The sequence below is a fragment of the Oncorhynchus kisutch genome, linkage group LG17, assembly GCF_002021735.2.
Source record: "Oncorhynchus kisutch isolate 150728-3 linkage group LG17, Okis_V2, whole genome shotgun sequence".
Taxonomy (NCBI): domain Eukaryota; kingdom Metazoa; phylum Chordata; class Actinopteri; order Salmoniformes; family Salmonidae; genus Oncorhynchus; species Oncorhynchus kisutch.
Window position 1 is genome coordinate 65,787,284 of NC_034190.2, and position 15,072 is coordinate 65,802,355.

A 15,072-nucleotide genomic window follows, 5' to 3' on the forward strand; every position below is an offset into this window, starting at 1 on the left:
AGAAACTAATCTGCATTTGTATGGAATCTCTTTTGCCAGAGAAGCATTTGAAGTGGTGGTAGTTCACTGCACTGTTGTACACTGCAGTCAAAAGAAGAGAAAAACCTTGTGTTGTTGTAATGGAACAAGCTTTAGGAAAAATACACTAGTTGTGGTGAAATATCAAACAAGACAGTGGACATTTGATTAAAATCAGCTGGACTGTATAAAGCTTGGTTATTGATAGCTTGTAGATCGATTGAAGATCAACATAAAACAAAAGTTATAAGATAATTAACGCTTTATTTGTGGAACTCAATACTGTTTAGCTGACAGAAAAGTCGCCCAAAGTTGCGTAGTCATTTTCTAACCTCAAAGTGAACACCTCATCTCCAGTCCACACAGCTGTTGAAATTTCAAGGAAAGGCAAACTCAGATCGCCTAATAACCAATTGTGTGAGTGTGACTCATTGGCCTGCTAGGCTATTTTAGAGTACGGTCTCTGTCTGATGTCACTTTCATCTGTTCTAATAAGGTGCTGCTAATTATACATCAACTGAGCAGAAGGTCAGAGGGATGCAGAGTGGAGGCAATCAGACATAATGCAACATGTGCATTCTGACATCCATGGACTGCCCAGACCCTCCCTTAGAGCTAATTATATGGTAATAGGTGCCCTATTTGAATGGAGGTAGAGGAAGGCACAATCCAAATTGAGAATGGAAGGGAGAGCCGTAGGGTCAGAATAGAATAGAATAGCTGAACAGTAAAATGGAGAGCTGCCTTATCACAGGGCTCTTACTAACCTTCCATAGAGGTGTGCTGCTTCTTATGTTATGCACAAAAGTTGACTCTATCAGGCAGAGTGTCTGGCATACCAACCAATCACCACCTCTGTAGAACAACGTCTACCTCTTCAGCTACCTGTTCAGCTTTGTAACTGAGATGATTACTTCACTTCCTGACCTAAATGGCTCATCACCAGGCATAGCCACAATGCACGTAGGCTGCTCTAGCAGCTCCTCACTCCTGTTCTGTGCTTCAGGGTTGCTATCTGTTAAGCTCGACCCGAGAGCTGTTGCATTTTATTTCTCTGAATGTACACACATTTCCTGAATGCAACACTGCTCATTTGTCTCAATGTATCACGTTTCAGGTAAGATCCAGATGCAGACAACGTCGAAGTAACAACAGTTTATTAATCGAACAGGGGTAGGCAAAAGACAGGTCAAGGGCAGGCAGTAATCCAAATAGGTGGGGCAAAGATACAGGACGGCAGGCAGGGTCAGGGCAGGCAAATGTCAGTAATCCAGAAAGGTGGGGCAAAGATACAGGATGGCAGGCAGGGTCAGGGCAGGCAAATGTCAGTAATTCAGTAAGTTGGGGCAAAGGTACAGGGCATGCAGAATGGTCAACACCAGAAAAACTAGGAAACAGGAACAATCGAGAGACAGGAGCAGAGGGGAAAAACACTTGTAGGCTTGACAAAACAAAACGAACTGGCAACAGACAAACAGAGAACACAGGTATAAATACACAGGGGATAATGGGGAAGATGGGCGACACCTGGAGGGAGGTGGAGACAATCACAAAGACAGGTGAAACAGATCAGGGTATAACACAATGACTTAACTTGATTTACCTCAGTTCCCTTTACTTAAAGGGAATATTGTCTCTCTGCAAAATACAAGAAAAAGGGAAGCCTTCTCTTAAGGAATAAGCTTAGTTCTGTTACCATGTTCTCCTTTAGACAACCAACCACAAGTTCTTCCCAAAATGGAGACAACATGCAAATTATAATTAGAACACTGTTTGCATATTTCTCAACTTGGTGATTATATGTATCCAGGTCACACCTCATTTGGGTGTTTGTTCTAGCACAATATGAAACAAATTGGCCCAATTTTCTAAACTCAGCACAAGATGCACAAGTTCACAACCTGAACCAACGTTCAGACATTAAGCTCCATTTTGACATCTAGCCATTCCACTGCTCTCACCTTCATGTCCAGGTCACTCAGTCTCCAACCTAGCAGTAGCACTCCCCTATGGAAAAGGACTTAGAAAACCCTTTACATGCATTCCTGGAAGACTTCCCAGTAATAAAACTACAGGTATTGCATTTAAACCTAAGATGGCCTAAGAATCAATGCCAAAAACACATTACCGGTAGGATGTATTGCTGTGAAGTCTTACTGTACATTAGAAAGTAGAATTTAAAAGGTTTTAAGGAAGAGAACAGGAAATGTTGACATGATCCCAGTGTATTCTGGGAACTAGAAGCACCCATGCTGACTAGAGGAAAGGAGACACCTGGCCACTCCAGATATTGTTGACAAAGTTGATTCTTGTTGATGTTAGGCCTACCACCATATTGTCTGTGTTGTTTCAGAAATGTTTCTGCTGCGCTGGCTAAACTGTATCATATTTTTGTGATAACTTACATTGTGAAGTCCCTTGGTTCAAAGAAAACACGGTTAGAGATAAAAAAGATAAAAAAGTTCTAAATAGCCATATCCATTACACTAGAACCCATCGGCTTAGCGTTCATTAAAAGCATAGAACTGTTCGATTTTTGTGATTTTAGCATGGCTGAGATTGTTGCTGAGACTGCTGCTTCAGCTCACAAAATGCAATATTGTTTGTCTACTTCTGAATTCTTCAAACAATGGATACTTTTCCTCATTGAATGGTCTTAAGCAAAGCCTAGCACATATAAACTTGCTGTTTTGTAAAGCCAGTTAATTGTTGCAACTGCCTGTGTATGAATGTTTAATTACAGAGTGGGGAAGCATAAATGCCAAATGCCATCCTCCCTGCCAGGCAACTAACAAATTACGTGCCACAACAAACAGCAAGGGGAGGGTAAAATACAGCATGGAACACAATGCATCACCCTTTTTGAGTTTTGTGTCACATAGAGATGACAGGGAGAGTCTGACAGGACAATCAGCCACAGCATTGGCCTTAGCTCTGCTCAATTGGATGACTAATAACCAGGAAAGGCAGGGCCTCCATTTTGAGTGGTTGTAAATTATAGTGTGTCACCACCGAATTCCGGTGTTTTCAAAGCCTACTTTTACATTTACAGCGAAATGTAGAAGATTGTGGTAATTTGTATATCTTTCGCTGTTCGCTTTGTTTCAGGATTCTGAAGCAGTAACTGTGGCATAGAGGAGATGATGTCTCGTAGAGATATACTTTAACTAGTGATCTATTCCGTTTTTTCCTGATTGACCCCCAGATATGATTATGGATTTGTGGTTTGCATGCAGCTCGCTTGAGACATTTGGGGTAAACCACTGTGCATACATTACAGACCTTACCTCAAACATTGTCAACTGCTTTTCTGAAATTCCTTATTGAATGTTCAGACTCACGGAAGAATAACACCTGGAAAAGCCTATATTTATATATTTATACCACATGCAGTACCGATATGTAGAATATGTGCCAAGACACAAAACCACCATCATGAAATGTATTTATGGATATAATTTTTTACATCTAACCTTTATGATTTCAGTACAATGTATGCCATCTTTACATAATGTAAACAATTCAAGTGCATAGAATAATATGTAGTACTATTTATACTCCAAATACTGTAACTATCAATTAGTCAGTCAATAATTGGGTCAAGATCATTGGTTCTTGAGAATGTATTTCAGTTGACTGTGATTTTATACTGGACTATTTTACCACTCTTCAGACCCTATAGACTATTGCTTCAGAATTTAACCATATGATGCCAGTTTTCTTTACACATTCGATAAGTGCAGGCTTTGACAGTGACAAAACTACAGCAGAGCAATAACCTCTGAGATAATGGACATGGACTCTATCTTACAATAGCTGCAGGCAAGAAGCCCAGTCCACAGGCCTAGAATGCCACTAAATCTTTTCAAAATACAAAATGATAGAGAGTTGACACCTTAATACTTTTGATTTATCAAATGCCCATGGGAGCCTCTTGAAGAAGTAAAGTGTGCTAATTCCAGTCTATTTTCCATCAGCTTTTTTAATGAATGACTTCTAAAGGTTACCATTTTAATCTGGCACTGAATAAACCTTTCTAATTCAAACTCATATCTTTTCAATTACTCAGAGTATTTAATCAAAATGATTTGAAATGTGACTCGTATATGAATACAATTGGAGTAGTTTTAGTGTCGTGAGAAATGTATACAGTGGAGGCTGCAAGGCATTCTCATGTCTCACCACAGATAACTTAAGTTTGCAAGCTGAGAATATTTGCTTTTGATCTGCTCTTCAGTGCGCGGCCCTTGCAGAGCCAGGGGAACCACTACTTCAAGGTCTCAGAGCAAGTGACGTCCCCTATTGAAACGCCACTAGCGCTAACTAGCTAGCCATTTCACATCAGCTACATATAGACACAGTGACACCTTTACCACATGAAACGCCTTGTAAACTCGCAAAGAAACTTGTAAAGAAACGTCCTCTCACTGTCAACTGTGTTTATTTTCAGAAAACTTAGCAGGTGTAAATATTTGTATGAACATAACAAGATTCAACAACTGAGACATAAACGGAACAAGTTCCACAGACATGTGACTAACAGAAATGGAACAATGTGTCCCTGAACAAAATCAAAAGTAACAGTCAGTATCTGGTGTGGCCACCAGCTCCATTAAGTACTGCAGATTTGACAGTTCTTGCTGTGAGATGTTACCCCACTCTTCCAACAAGGCACCTGCAAGTTCCCTGATATTTCTGGGGGGGAATGGCCATAGCCCTCATCCTCCGATCCTACAAGTCCCACACGTGCTCAATGAGTTTGAGATCCGGGCTCTTTGCTGGCCATGGCAGAACTCTGACATTCCTGTCTTGCAAGAAATCGCACACAGAATGAGCAGCATGGCTGGTGGCATTGTCATGCTGGAGGGTCATGTCAGAATGAGCCTGCAGGAAGGGTACCACATGAGGGAGGAGGATGTCTTCCCTTGTAACGCACAGCGTTGAGATTGCCTACAATGACAACAAGCTCAGTTCGATGATGCTGTGACACACCGCCCCAGACCATGACAGACCCTCCACCTCGAAATTGATCTCGCTCCAGAGTACAGGCCTTGGTGTAACGCTCATTCCTTCGACGATAATCGCGAATCTGACCTTCACTCCTGGTGAGACAAAACCGGGACTCGTCAGTGAAGAGCACTTTTTGCCAGTCCTGTCTGGTCCAGCGATGGTGGGTTTGTGCCCATAGGCGACGTTGTTGTCGGTGATGTCTGGTGAGGACCTGCCTTACAACAGGCCTACAAGCCCTCAGTCCAGCCTCTCTCAGCCTATTGCGGACAGTCTGAGCACTGATGGGGGAATTTTGTGCTCCTGGTGTAACTCGGGCAGTTGTTGTTGCCATCCTGTTCCTGTCCCGCAGGTGTGATGTTCGGATGTAGCGATCCTGTGCAGGTGTTGTTACACGTGGTCTTTCACTGCGAGGACGATCAGCTGTCCATCCTGTCTCCCTGTAGCGCCATCTTAGGTGTCTCAGTACGAACATCACAATTTATTGCCCTGGCCACATCTGCAGTCCTCATGCCTCCTTGCAGCATGCCTAAGGGGCATTTCTTTTTTTGCTGAGTTTATTTAGAATCTCCTTTCAATATCTTAGCTATCTCACCCATTAACTTTCACAGCTGAGATCTGAGACCTGACTTGCAAGCACACGTATGTGTATTGTTTTGACGTCTTGGCATGTGTGATGTCAAGTGTCACCAAAATGAGCTACATCCATATTACAAAGGGCTTGGGGTAATGTGCAATGGAGGGGAGGAGAGAGAGAAGGAAAGAGAGAGAGTTACTCTCCATGGCCTTCTCTATTTATCGACAGCCACACTAATATGGGGCAGCTGGCTGTGGTTCTCTACCCTCGGCTCCCAACAGAAAATCACAGGATCCCCAGACCCATCATTTGACACGGTGAGGAGTGTTAGGAATGGCTCAGGACCAAGCAGGCACACACAGAGAGGGAGAGGCAGGGAGAGGAACGGGCAGGGAGGGAGAGGGAGAGGCAGGGACAGGCAGGGGAGGGGGGGGGAGAGGCAGGAAGAGGGAAGGAGTGTCAGGAAGAGGGAAGGAGTGTCAGGAAGAGGGAAGGAATGTCAGGAAGAGGGAAAGAGTGTCAGGAGAGGGAGGGAGAGGGAGGGAGGGGCAGTGGGAGGCAGGGACCGGCAGTGGGAGGCAGAGAGAGTGAGGGAAAGGCAGGGAGAGGCAGCAGGAGGGAATAAGAGGCAGGGAGAGGCAGGTAGGCAGGGGGAGGGCAGGGGTAGCAGGGAGTGAGGAGGCAGGGGGAGGGACCTTACTGTGGTAATCAGGCTCCATTCTGTAATTAGCCAGTGCTCAGAGAGGGGACTTTGAGGGCAAACAAGCAAAACAAAAGAGTGTGAAATTATATGCGAATGGCCACAGACATGGGAAGTCCCACATGGCTGTCAGACTCCATTTTCCTCCACTCATTAATAACAGTATGGTAGAAGACTCATGCCCCAGCACCTACATCACAGTAAGCCCTTTTATATAGTAGTCTTGTTAATACACAGTATATGATGAAAACAAACAAATCTGATTTCCCAGCTACAGCTTTAATGAATAAACAGACGACTTTATTACATTGTCTCAGGTAATAAAAATAGTAATAAAAAGACCATTGAATTATTCAGCTGCACATGTGAATATAGAGCTAGAGCGCAGGTATAGTGCTCTCGAGTGGCGGAGGGGCTCCCGAGTGGCGCAGGGGTCTATGGCATTGCATCTCAGTGCTAGAGGCATCACTACAGACCCTGGTTTGATCCAGGCTGTATCACAACCGGCCGTGATTGGGAGTCCCATAGGGCGACGCACAATGGGCTCAGCATCGTCTGGGTTTGGCTGGTGTAGGCCGTCATTGCAAATAAGAATTTGTTCTTAACTGACTTGCCATATAAATAAAGGTTAAATAAATAAAAAATACTAATGAAATATACATCTAAGAGATCAGCTTCTAGTTTTGTGCCAACATCTATTAAACTGCTCAACTAATATTTCTATTCGTAAATATGTCTATATACAGTGCATTCAGAAAGTGTTCAAACCCTTGACTTTTCAACATTTTGTTACGTTACAGCCATATTCTAAAATGTATTAAATACCCAATAATGCATGTCAATCAAATTAAATGTATTTGTTACATATGTTGTGACTTTACTTTCATTCATCTGATAAAATCAACTAACTTACCCGATAAAATCAACTAACTTACCTGATTAAATTAATTATGTAAAAATTAAGTCATTAGGAATTTGGGGCACCACGAGAGTGGTTGTTTAAAGAGTTTACCATCTCCCGAATTAAACTTTAAAAGTCTTTACCGATCACATCCATAAAACAATCAATGTATCAATCATCTCGTATCATATCCTCAGTCGTAACCTCCTGCATCTGCAAAAACCCCAGCATTATAGTTTATAACTTATAATTCAGAACACAAATTGGTTTAATGATTTATTTACTAGCTCACTAAATAATAACACAGGATAAACATCCACACTTAATACATTAAGAAAAGGTCCCTAGCGGACTGACACAACATATGGCGGCTTGTTACAAAGAAGATGAAAAGGGAGCGAGAGAGAGAAAGACACTTATCGTTGATACATTTTACGAACTACTCTCACAGTAATCATATACTTTGCACACGAACCACCGGCCATTTGGAGTAAGAAATCATGAATGTATTTATGTTTAAATGCCTTCGCTCAATGTGGATCTCTGTCGGAACCAGCCTTCTCAGGAAGGGTATTGGGCCTTTTTGCGACACGCTTGTAAGGCTCTGATTGTCCAAAAGGGGTAACCCCCTCCGTTTTCTACTGTTGTTTATTCTGGAAGATGCACCTTGGAAGATAGTCTAGCCAGCTGTGTCGACGGTTCCCATTGGTGATGAAAGTAGTAGAATAATCAACCAAACAAGTACTGCAGGCTCTAGTTTTATCTAATCTTGACTTTTGCCCGGTGATATGACCAAGCACAGCAAAGAAGGACCAAGAACAGAGGAACACGTCTTGCCCTTCAGTGTACACAGAGGGCTAATGTCAACAGTATGCATGTCGGTCTCTCTTTGCTCAAAGTAGAAGAGAGATTGACTGCATCAATTCTTGTTTCTGTGAGAATTATTGATGTGTTGGAAATTCAAAATTGTCTGTATAATCAACTTACTGTAGACTGAGTATACAAAGCGTTAGGAACACCAGCTCTTCCATGACAGACTGACCAGGGGAATTCAGGTGAAGCTATGATCCCTTATTGATGTCACTTGTTAAACCAACTTCAGTCAGTGTAAATGAAGGGGAGGAGATAAGTTAAAGAAGGATTTTTAAGCCTTGAGACAATTGAGACATGGATGGTGCATGTGTGCCATTTAAGAGGGTAAATGGGCAAGACCAAAAATGTATGTGCCTTTGAATGGGCTATTGTAGTAGGTGCTAGGTACACCGGTTTGTGTCAAGAACTGCACCGCAACTGGGTTTTTCACCTCAACAGTTTCCTGTGTATATCAAGAAGGGTGCACCACCCAAAGGAAATTCCACCAACTTGACACAACTGTGGGAAGCATTGGAGTTAACACGGGCCAGCATCCCTGTGGAACGCTTTCGAAACCTTGTAGAGTCCATGCCCAGAAGAATTGAGGCTGTTCTGAGGACAAACAGGGGGGGGGGGGTGCAATTCAATATTAGGGAGGTATTCCTAATGTTTTCTATACTCGGTATATATATATATATATATATATATATATATACACACACACATCCATACATATATATATACACACACACACACACAGTCTGAGCCAGTCTGAGATATGGCTTTTTCTTTGCAACTCTGCCTAGAAGGCCAGCATCCTGGAGTCGCCTCTTCACTGTTGACGTTGAGACTGGTGTTTTGTGGGTACTATTTAATGAAGCTGCCAGTTGAGGACTTGTGAGGTGTCTGTTTCTCAAACTAGACACTCTAATGTACTTGTCCTCCTGCTCAGTTGTTCACCAGGGCCTCACACTCTTCTTTCTATTCTGGTTAGGGCCAGTTTGCGCTGTTCTGTTAAGGCAGTAGTACAAAGCATTGTACGAGATCTTCAGTTTCTTGGCAATTTCTCGCATGGAATAACCTTCATTTCTCAGAACAAGAGCAGACTGATGTGTTTCAGAAGAAGATCTTTGTTTCTGGCCATTTTGAGCCTGTAATTAAACCCACAAATGTTGATGCTCCAGATACTCAACTAGTCTAAAGAAGGCCAGTTGTAATTACTTCTTTAAATCAGGACAACAGTTTTCAGCTGTGCTAACATAATTGCAAAAGGGTTTTCTAAGGATCAATTAGCCTTTTAAAATGATACACTTGGATTATCTAATACAATGTGCCATTGCAACACAGGAGTGATGGTTGCTGACAATGGGCCTCTGTACGCAAATGTATATATTCCATTAAAACAAATCAGCCGTTTCCAGCTACAGTAGTCATTTACAACATTAACAATGTCTACACTATATTTCTGATCAATTTGATGTTATTTTAAATGGACAGAAAATGTGCTTTTCTTTTAAAAACAAGGACATTTCTAAGGGACCACAAACTTTTGAACGGTAGTGTATATATAAATATATTAAGCAGCACGATCATTACACAGGTGCACCTTGTGCTGGGGACTCTAAAATGTGCAGTTGTCACACAACACAATGCCACAAATATCTCAGGTTTTGAGGGATCATGCAAGTTTTTACCACAGACCACATGTAACCACGTCAGCCCAGTACCTCCACATCTGGCTACTTCACCTGCGGGATTGTCGGAGACTAGCAAACCGGACAAGTGATGAAACTGTCGGTTTGAACAACTGAACAAGTTCTGGCCAAACTCTCAGAAACCCTGTCAGGGAAGCTCATCTGCGTTCTCGTGGTCCTTACCAGAGTCTTGACCTGACTGCAGTTCTGCATCGTAATCATCTTCAGTGGGTAAATGCTCACCTTCGATTGCCACTGACATGCTGGAGAAATTTGTTCTTCCTGGATGATTCCTGGGCAGATGTCAGACAGCATGTATGGCATTGTGTAGGCGAGCGGGTTGCTGATGTCAACGTTGTCGTTCCATTCATCCGCAGCCATCACCTTATGTTTCAGCATGATAATGTCCCCATGTCGCAAGGATTTCTGATCCATGCCCCTACCTTTTTTTTAAGGTATCTGTGACCAACAGATGCATATCTGTATTCCCAGTAATGTGAAATCCATAGATTAGGCCATAATCAATGAATTTCTAATCCTTTATACTGTACTTTGTGTTCTGTTTGTGTTCTGTTGTATCTTGTGTGTCGCAATCCGTCACCACACATGAAACCTCTCAGGAAATAAACATGATTCTAATTGAATACACATGGTTTATTAACAAAAATGTCCCTCTTAATTATTCTGCAGGAATTGCTGGCACTCCAGTGATCTTCAATGTGAACGGAGATGCCCCTGGTCGCTATGAGATTTACCAGTACCAGATGAAACACAACACCACCGAGTATAAGATCATCGGCCACTGGGCAGACCAGCTCCATTTAGATGTATGGTTACTTCTCGCTCTATGACTTCCACTTGTTTGTTGCACCCATCAAGGTTTTCAGTCATGTCAATCTAAGTAAATACTGTGTACAGTTAGAAGTGTCTGTGAAGGTTAATGCAGTACATCATATTTTTGGGTGAAAAAAAGATGCACTGACTAAACACATGTCATATTAAACCATGATATGAATGTATTTGTCATTACTGTATACATAGCCTCAGTCCTTGGACCGGCACCTTGCCTTGAGTTGGGTTGCTTTATCAACTAAGTTAAGTCATGCAGGACCTGAGACTTATCTATATCACAAAAGGACAGTAGATATCAGGGGCCGCTATTTCTGGGCCTGCATTCCAAAACAGCTATGGGGGAATATATGACAATTGTAAAAATGGATTTGGTGTGCAACATTTGCATTAATCAACAGTTGCACACCAAATCTATTTCATATATTCCCCCATAGCTGTTTTGGAATGCAGTCCCAGGAATAGCGGTAAGAGGAAGACATATTCAGGAAATGTAAACAACCATGTTGTCATTCAGACATTATTTACTTTGCTGATTCTGATTCTACCACAGGCCATTTCAAGTAACCATCAGGCATCTGAAACGTATTGTAATAAACTAAGTAAGGGCAATAAGACAAGACTGCTTTGTGGTATTACATTATGTCAGCATTACCATATTACTGCATTTGCTCGTTCTTAAGCAAGGCTTATGTGGCTGAGAAGGGGACACATATATAGTTTCCTGCTGAGTTTTAAAAATTCTAACAATGCTGTATTCAATGCTTTAAGATAAGAACATCTTTCGAAGTAATGACTTTGTGATTGAAAAATGGTGTAGTCGTCTTGTTAAATGGTGTTCACCATCCTTAAAACAGATGTCTTTCATCCCAACATCCTTGTATTTTGGGTTTTGAGAGTGTTTAGATTCATTCTAATCCACTAAAATGGTAATTTAATTGGGGCAGCAGGTATTCTAGTGGTTAGAGCGTCGGACTAGTAACTGAAAGGTTGTAAGTTCGAATCCCCAAGCTGACAAGATAAAAATCTGTCGTTCTACACCTGAACAAGACAGTTTAACCCACTGTTCTTAGGCCATCATTGAAAATAAGAATTTGTTCTTAACTGACTTGCCTAGTTAAATAGAGGTGATTTTTAAAAATGTATTGTGCATATGTAATATTCCTTTTTAATATGCAACAAGAAAAACAATATAGTTGTGGCCACACAATCTGATCAGTGTTAATGCTTATATACTCTAAACTTTTTTCTGCAAATGTTACTTTAAGTTTATCCAAATTTCATCATGCCTATTCATGGTAAACATGCATTAATCAAGTACCCTTTTTATGACTGTTTAACGGTCACAGACAGATAGATAACTCCTCCTGTCCTTCACCTTCTTTCCACCAGACTAAGGAGATGTGGTGGCCTGGTGGGACACTCCAGGTACCCCAGTCTATCTGCAGCCAGCCATGTTGTCCTGGGGAGAGGAAGAAAACAGTCAAAGGTGTCCCCTGCTGTTGGCACTGTGAGCGCTGTGATGGCTATCAGTACCAGGCCGACACCTACAGCTGTAAGATGTGCCGCTTTGACCTGCGGCCCAATGAGAACCACACGGCCTGTGAAGCCATCCCCATCGTCAAGCTGGAGTGGAGTTCCCCTTGGGCTGTCATCCCTGTACTCATTGCTGTGCTGGGCATCATGGCCACCATGTTTGTGGTGGGCACCTTCATCCGCTACAACGACACGCCCATCGTGAAGGCGTCAGGGCGCGAACTCAGCTATGTGCTGCTGACGGGCATCTTCCTGTGCTACGCCACCACCTTCCTCATGATCGCTGCCCCTGACGTTGGCATCTGCTCCCTGCGACGGATCTTCCTTGGTCTGGGGATGAGTATTAGCTATGCAGCGCTGCTCACTAAGACCAACCGTATCTATCGCATCTTTGAGCAGGGGAAGATGTCAGTGAGCACCCCAAGGTTCATCTCCCCGGCCTCCCAGCTGGTCATCACCTTCAGCCTGATCTCAGTTCAGCTCCTGGGGGTGTGTATCTGGTTTGGTGTGGACCCGTCTCAGGCTATCATCGACTATGAGGACCAACGCACGTCCAACCCGAACATGGCCCGTGGCGTGCTCAAATGTGACATCTCAGACCTTTCTCTGATCTGCCTGCTTGGCTTCAGCATGCTGCTCATGGTCACCTGTACGGTGTATGCCATCAAGACCCGGGGGGTGCCAGAGACCTTCAACGAGGCCAAGCCCATTGGCTTCACCATGTACACCACCTGTATCGTGTGGCTAGCCTTCATACCCATCTTCTTTGGGACCTCGCAGTCAACAGAAAAGGTAAATGTTTACTTTGACAATTTAACTCTATAAATCATTCTATAAATTCAATAATTATTCTTTCAAAATAATGTAATTTTAAAAATGTTTTGCTGTTGAATTTTTTTATGTTATGAAACAATGATGTATGGAATAATTTAGTCATCCTTGACAGCTATTACTTATACTATTTTCTGTTTTCATGAATTTTCCAACGTTGTCTGATTGAACTCACAAAGATTCCTCAAAACTAGCGTGTAAGTAGTAAGCACCACGAGGACAAGACATTTAAATTCACTTGTGTGAGCCAAGGATTGTCTGACAGTTTTTCCATTTGGAATTACGCTTTGCTCCTGCAGTTTAATGTGAGAAAAATGGCTCACTCAAATAGCTCTTGTTGTATAACGTCAGTCTCTTATGTGCGTGGATGCCTCAGCTATTCATCATGTGATAAGATGTGCTGCTTACTGTTCCACTCAGGGGATTACCGGGCATTGAGTGCTGTCTTGTGCAGATAATTCATTTCACCCAAGTTTGTTTGGATTTGCTTTCTTTATTTGTGTTTCCTCGAATGTTTTTGATTTTGCTTCATACTTTAGTGATAGGGGAATGCCAAGTAGTCAGTCAATCAGTACACTATGATGTGCAACAAAATAAATCAGATATGCTCAGCACAACACAAGCAATGAAAATCACTGCTTTTGATAACAAGTGCCTTATTGGGTAGAAATGCACTGTCTGTGGCATTCTCTTTCTACTGTAATCTTCGGGCAGTGGCTTGTCATTTGATTTGGAACGTTGTATTTTCTGATGTGGATGGATCAGCCATCAAGAATGAGTTATCAACAAATAAAATGATGTGCATTTGTTTCTGCAATGGGCAGCTTTGAAATATTGGCTACATTGGACAACTGTCAGATATGGTTTGCCATGTTTTCTTACAGAAACACTTTAAGTGACAGAATCACCAAGCTATACAGGGGTAAAACAAACTATTTCCCCCAAACTTTCAGCACACATCTTCCAACATATGTCAGGTAGACATAAGTGTAGTGTATACTACACACACTTTGTATTGCATATTTGAAATATAAATAATGTTTTACTTGTTTTGTCAATTTGAACTGCAAAAATCTTTCAAAAATGAACCTTACCTTACCTTAGGAATTCCTTAAATGTGTCACTACTAGTGCACTGTAGTGATCATTTTGATTAACCTTCTATTACAGATTCATTTTCGAAAACATTTTTGCAGTTCAAATTGACAAAATAGTAAAACATGATTTAACCTGATTTTCAAAACCTTTATTTAGAGAAATATAATCTCTATGGTTCTCTGTAAAATGTTCAATGTTGATTGTACTGTATGAATCTGAAACTTGTTGATCAATTGAATTACTTATGCATCTAATTATGTATGTTAGATGTTTAAATGATCACTTTAGCCCCCTCAGTTTTAGTTTCATGTCTCTATATAAAAATACGATTGAGTGACAGTTTGGCGCCCAAAAAAGCTGTATCTCCACTGCACTGTGTTGCTGTGTGTAGGCAGCCTGATCTAAGACTAGACATAACATAGTAAATGTAAATTCAGAACATTCAAATTATGATATTTTGCAATTGGTACATAAGATATAAAGTAACTTAACGATGCAATATGCAGAAATCTTTCCGGCATTTCATGGTTGCTAAAATTCTAATTGTTCCCCTAATTTCAGTTGATGTCACAAAACAATCAGTCATTGTGTACATAATTCTTTGTACCATCTAAACCATTGTGAATTATATTTTCCACAACCAAAAATATTGTATTTTCAGCTGTTTGAGGCTGGTGTACAAAACGGAAGGTAATAGATGCAAAAACTAAACTTAACTTCTTAGGGAGCCCTTCGCGCGTCAATCCCGTTTACGGGATTAATGTGATTTTAGCCTTCTAAATTAGAAGTTGTATTTTCATATAAACCTGGGCCAAGTCAGTGGCCACGCCCAGGTTAGTACAAACATGACAAAACGCTCCCTGTTCTACCCAAGTATAAAACCCCTCGTGACAAAATTCACAGCAGACCAAACAGGCGGACGGTGTTGAACCAGACATCACTCATGGTTTAAATCAACAATATTAGACCAGAGAACGTGAGTATCATCCACACTTTGAAATGGGTAGACT

At 41.7% G+C, this 15,072-nt stretch overlaps 1 protein-coding gene across 1 annotated transcript in view; it reads left to right on the top strand.

The window, feature by feature from the left end:
• LOC109907022 (metabotropic glutamate receptor 4-like) overlaps window positions 1-15,072 on the top strand; it is a 202,871-nt gene that overhangs the window by 171,647 nt on the left and 16,152 nt on the right. The window contains exons 8-9 of the mRNA XM_031793321.1: window positions 10,440-10,576; window positions 11,991-12,926. Coding sequence (XP_031649181.1) covers window positions 10,440-10,576; window positions 11,991-12,926 — 1,073 coding nt within the window. The remainder of the gene's footprint in view (window positions 1-10,439; window positions 10,577-11,990; window positions 12,927-15,072) is intronic.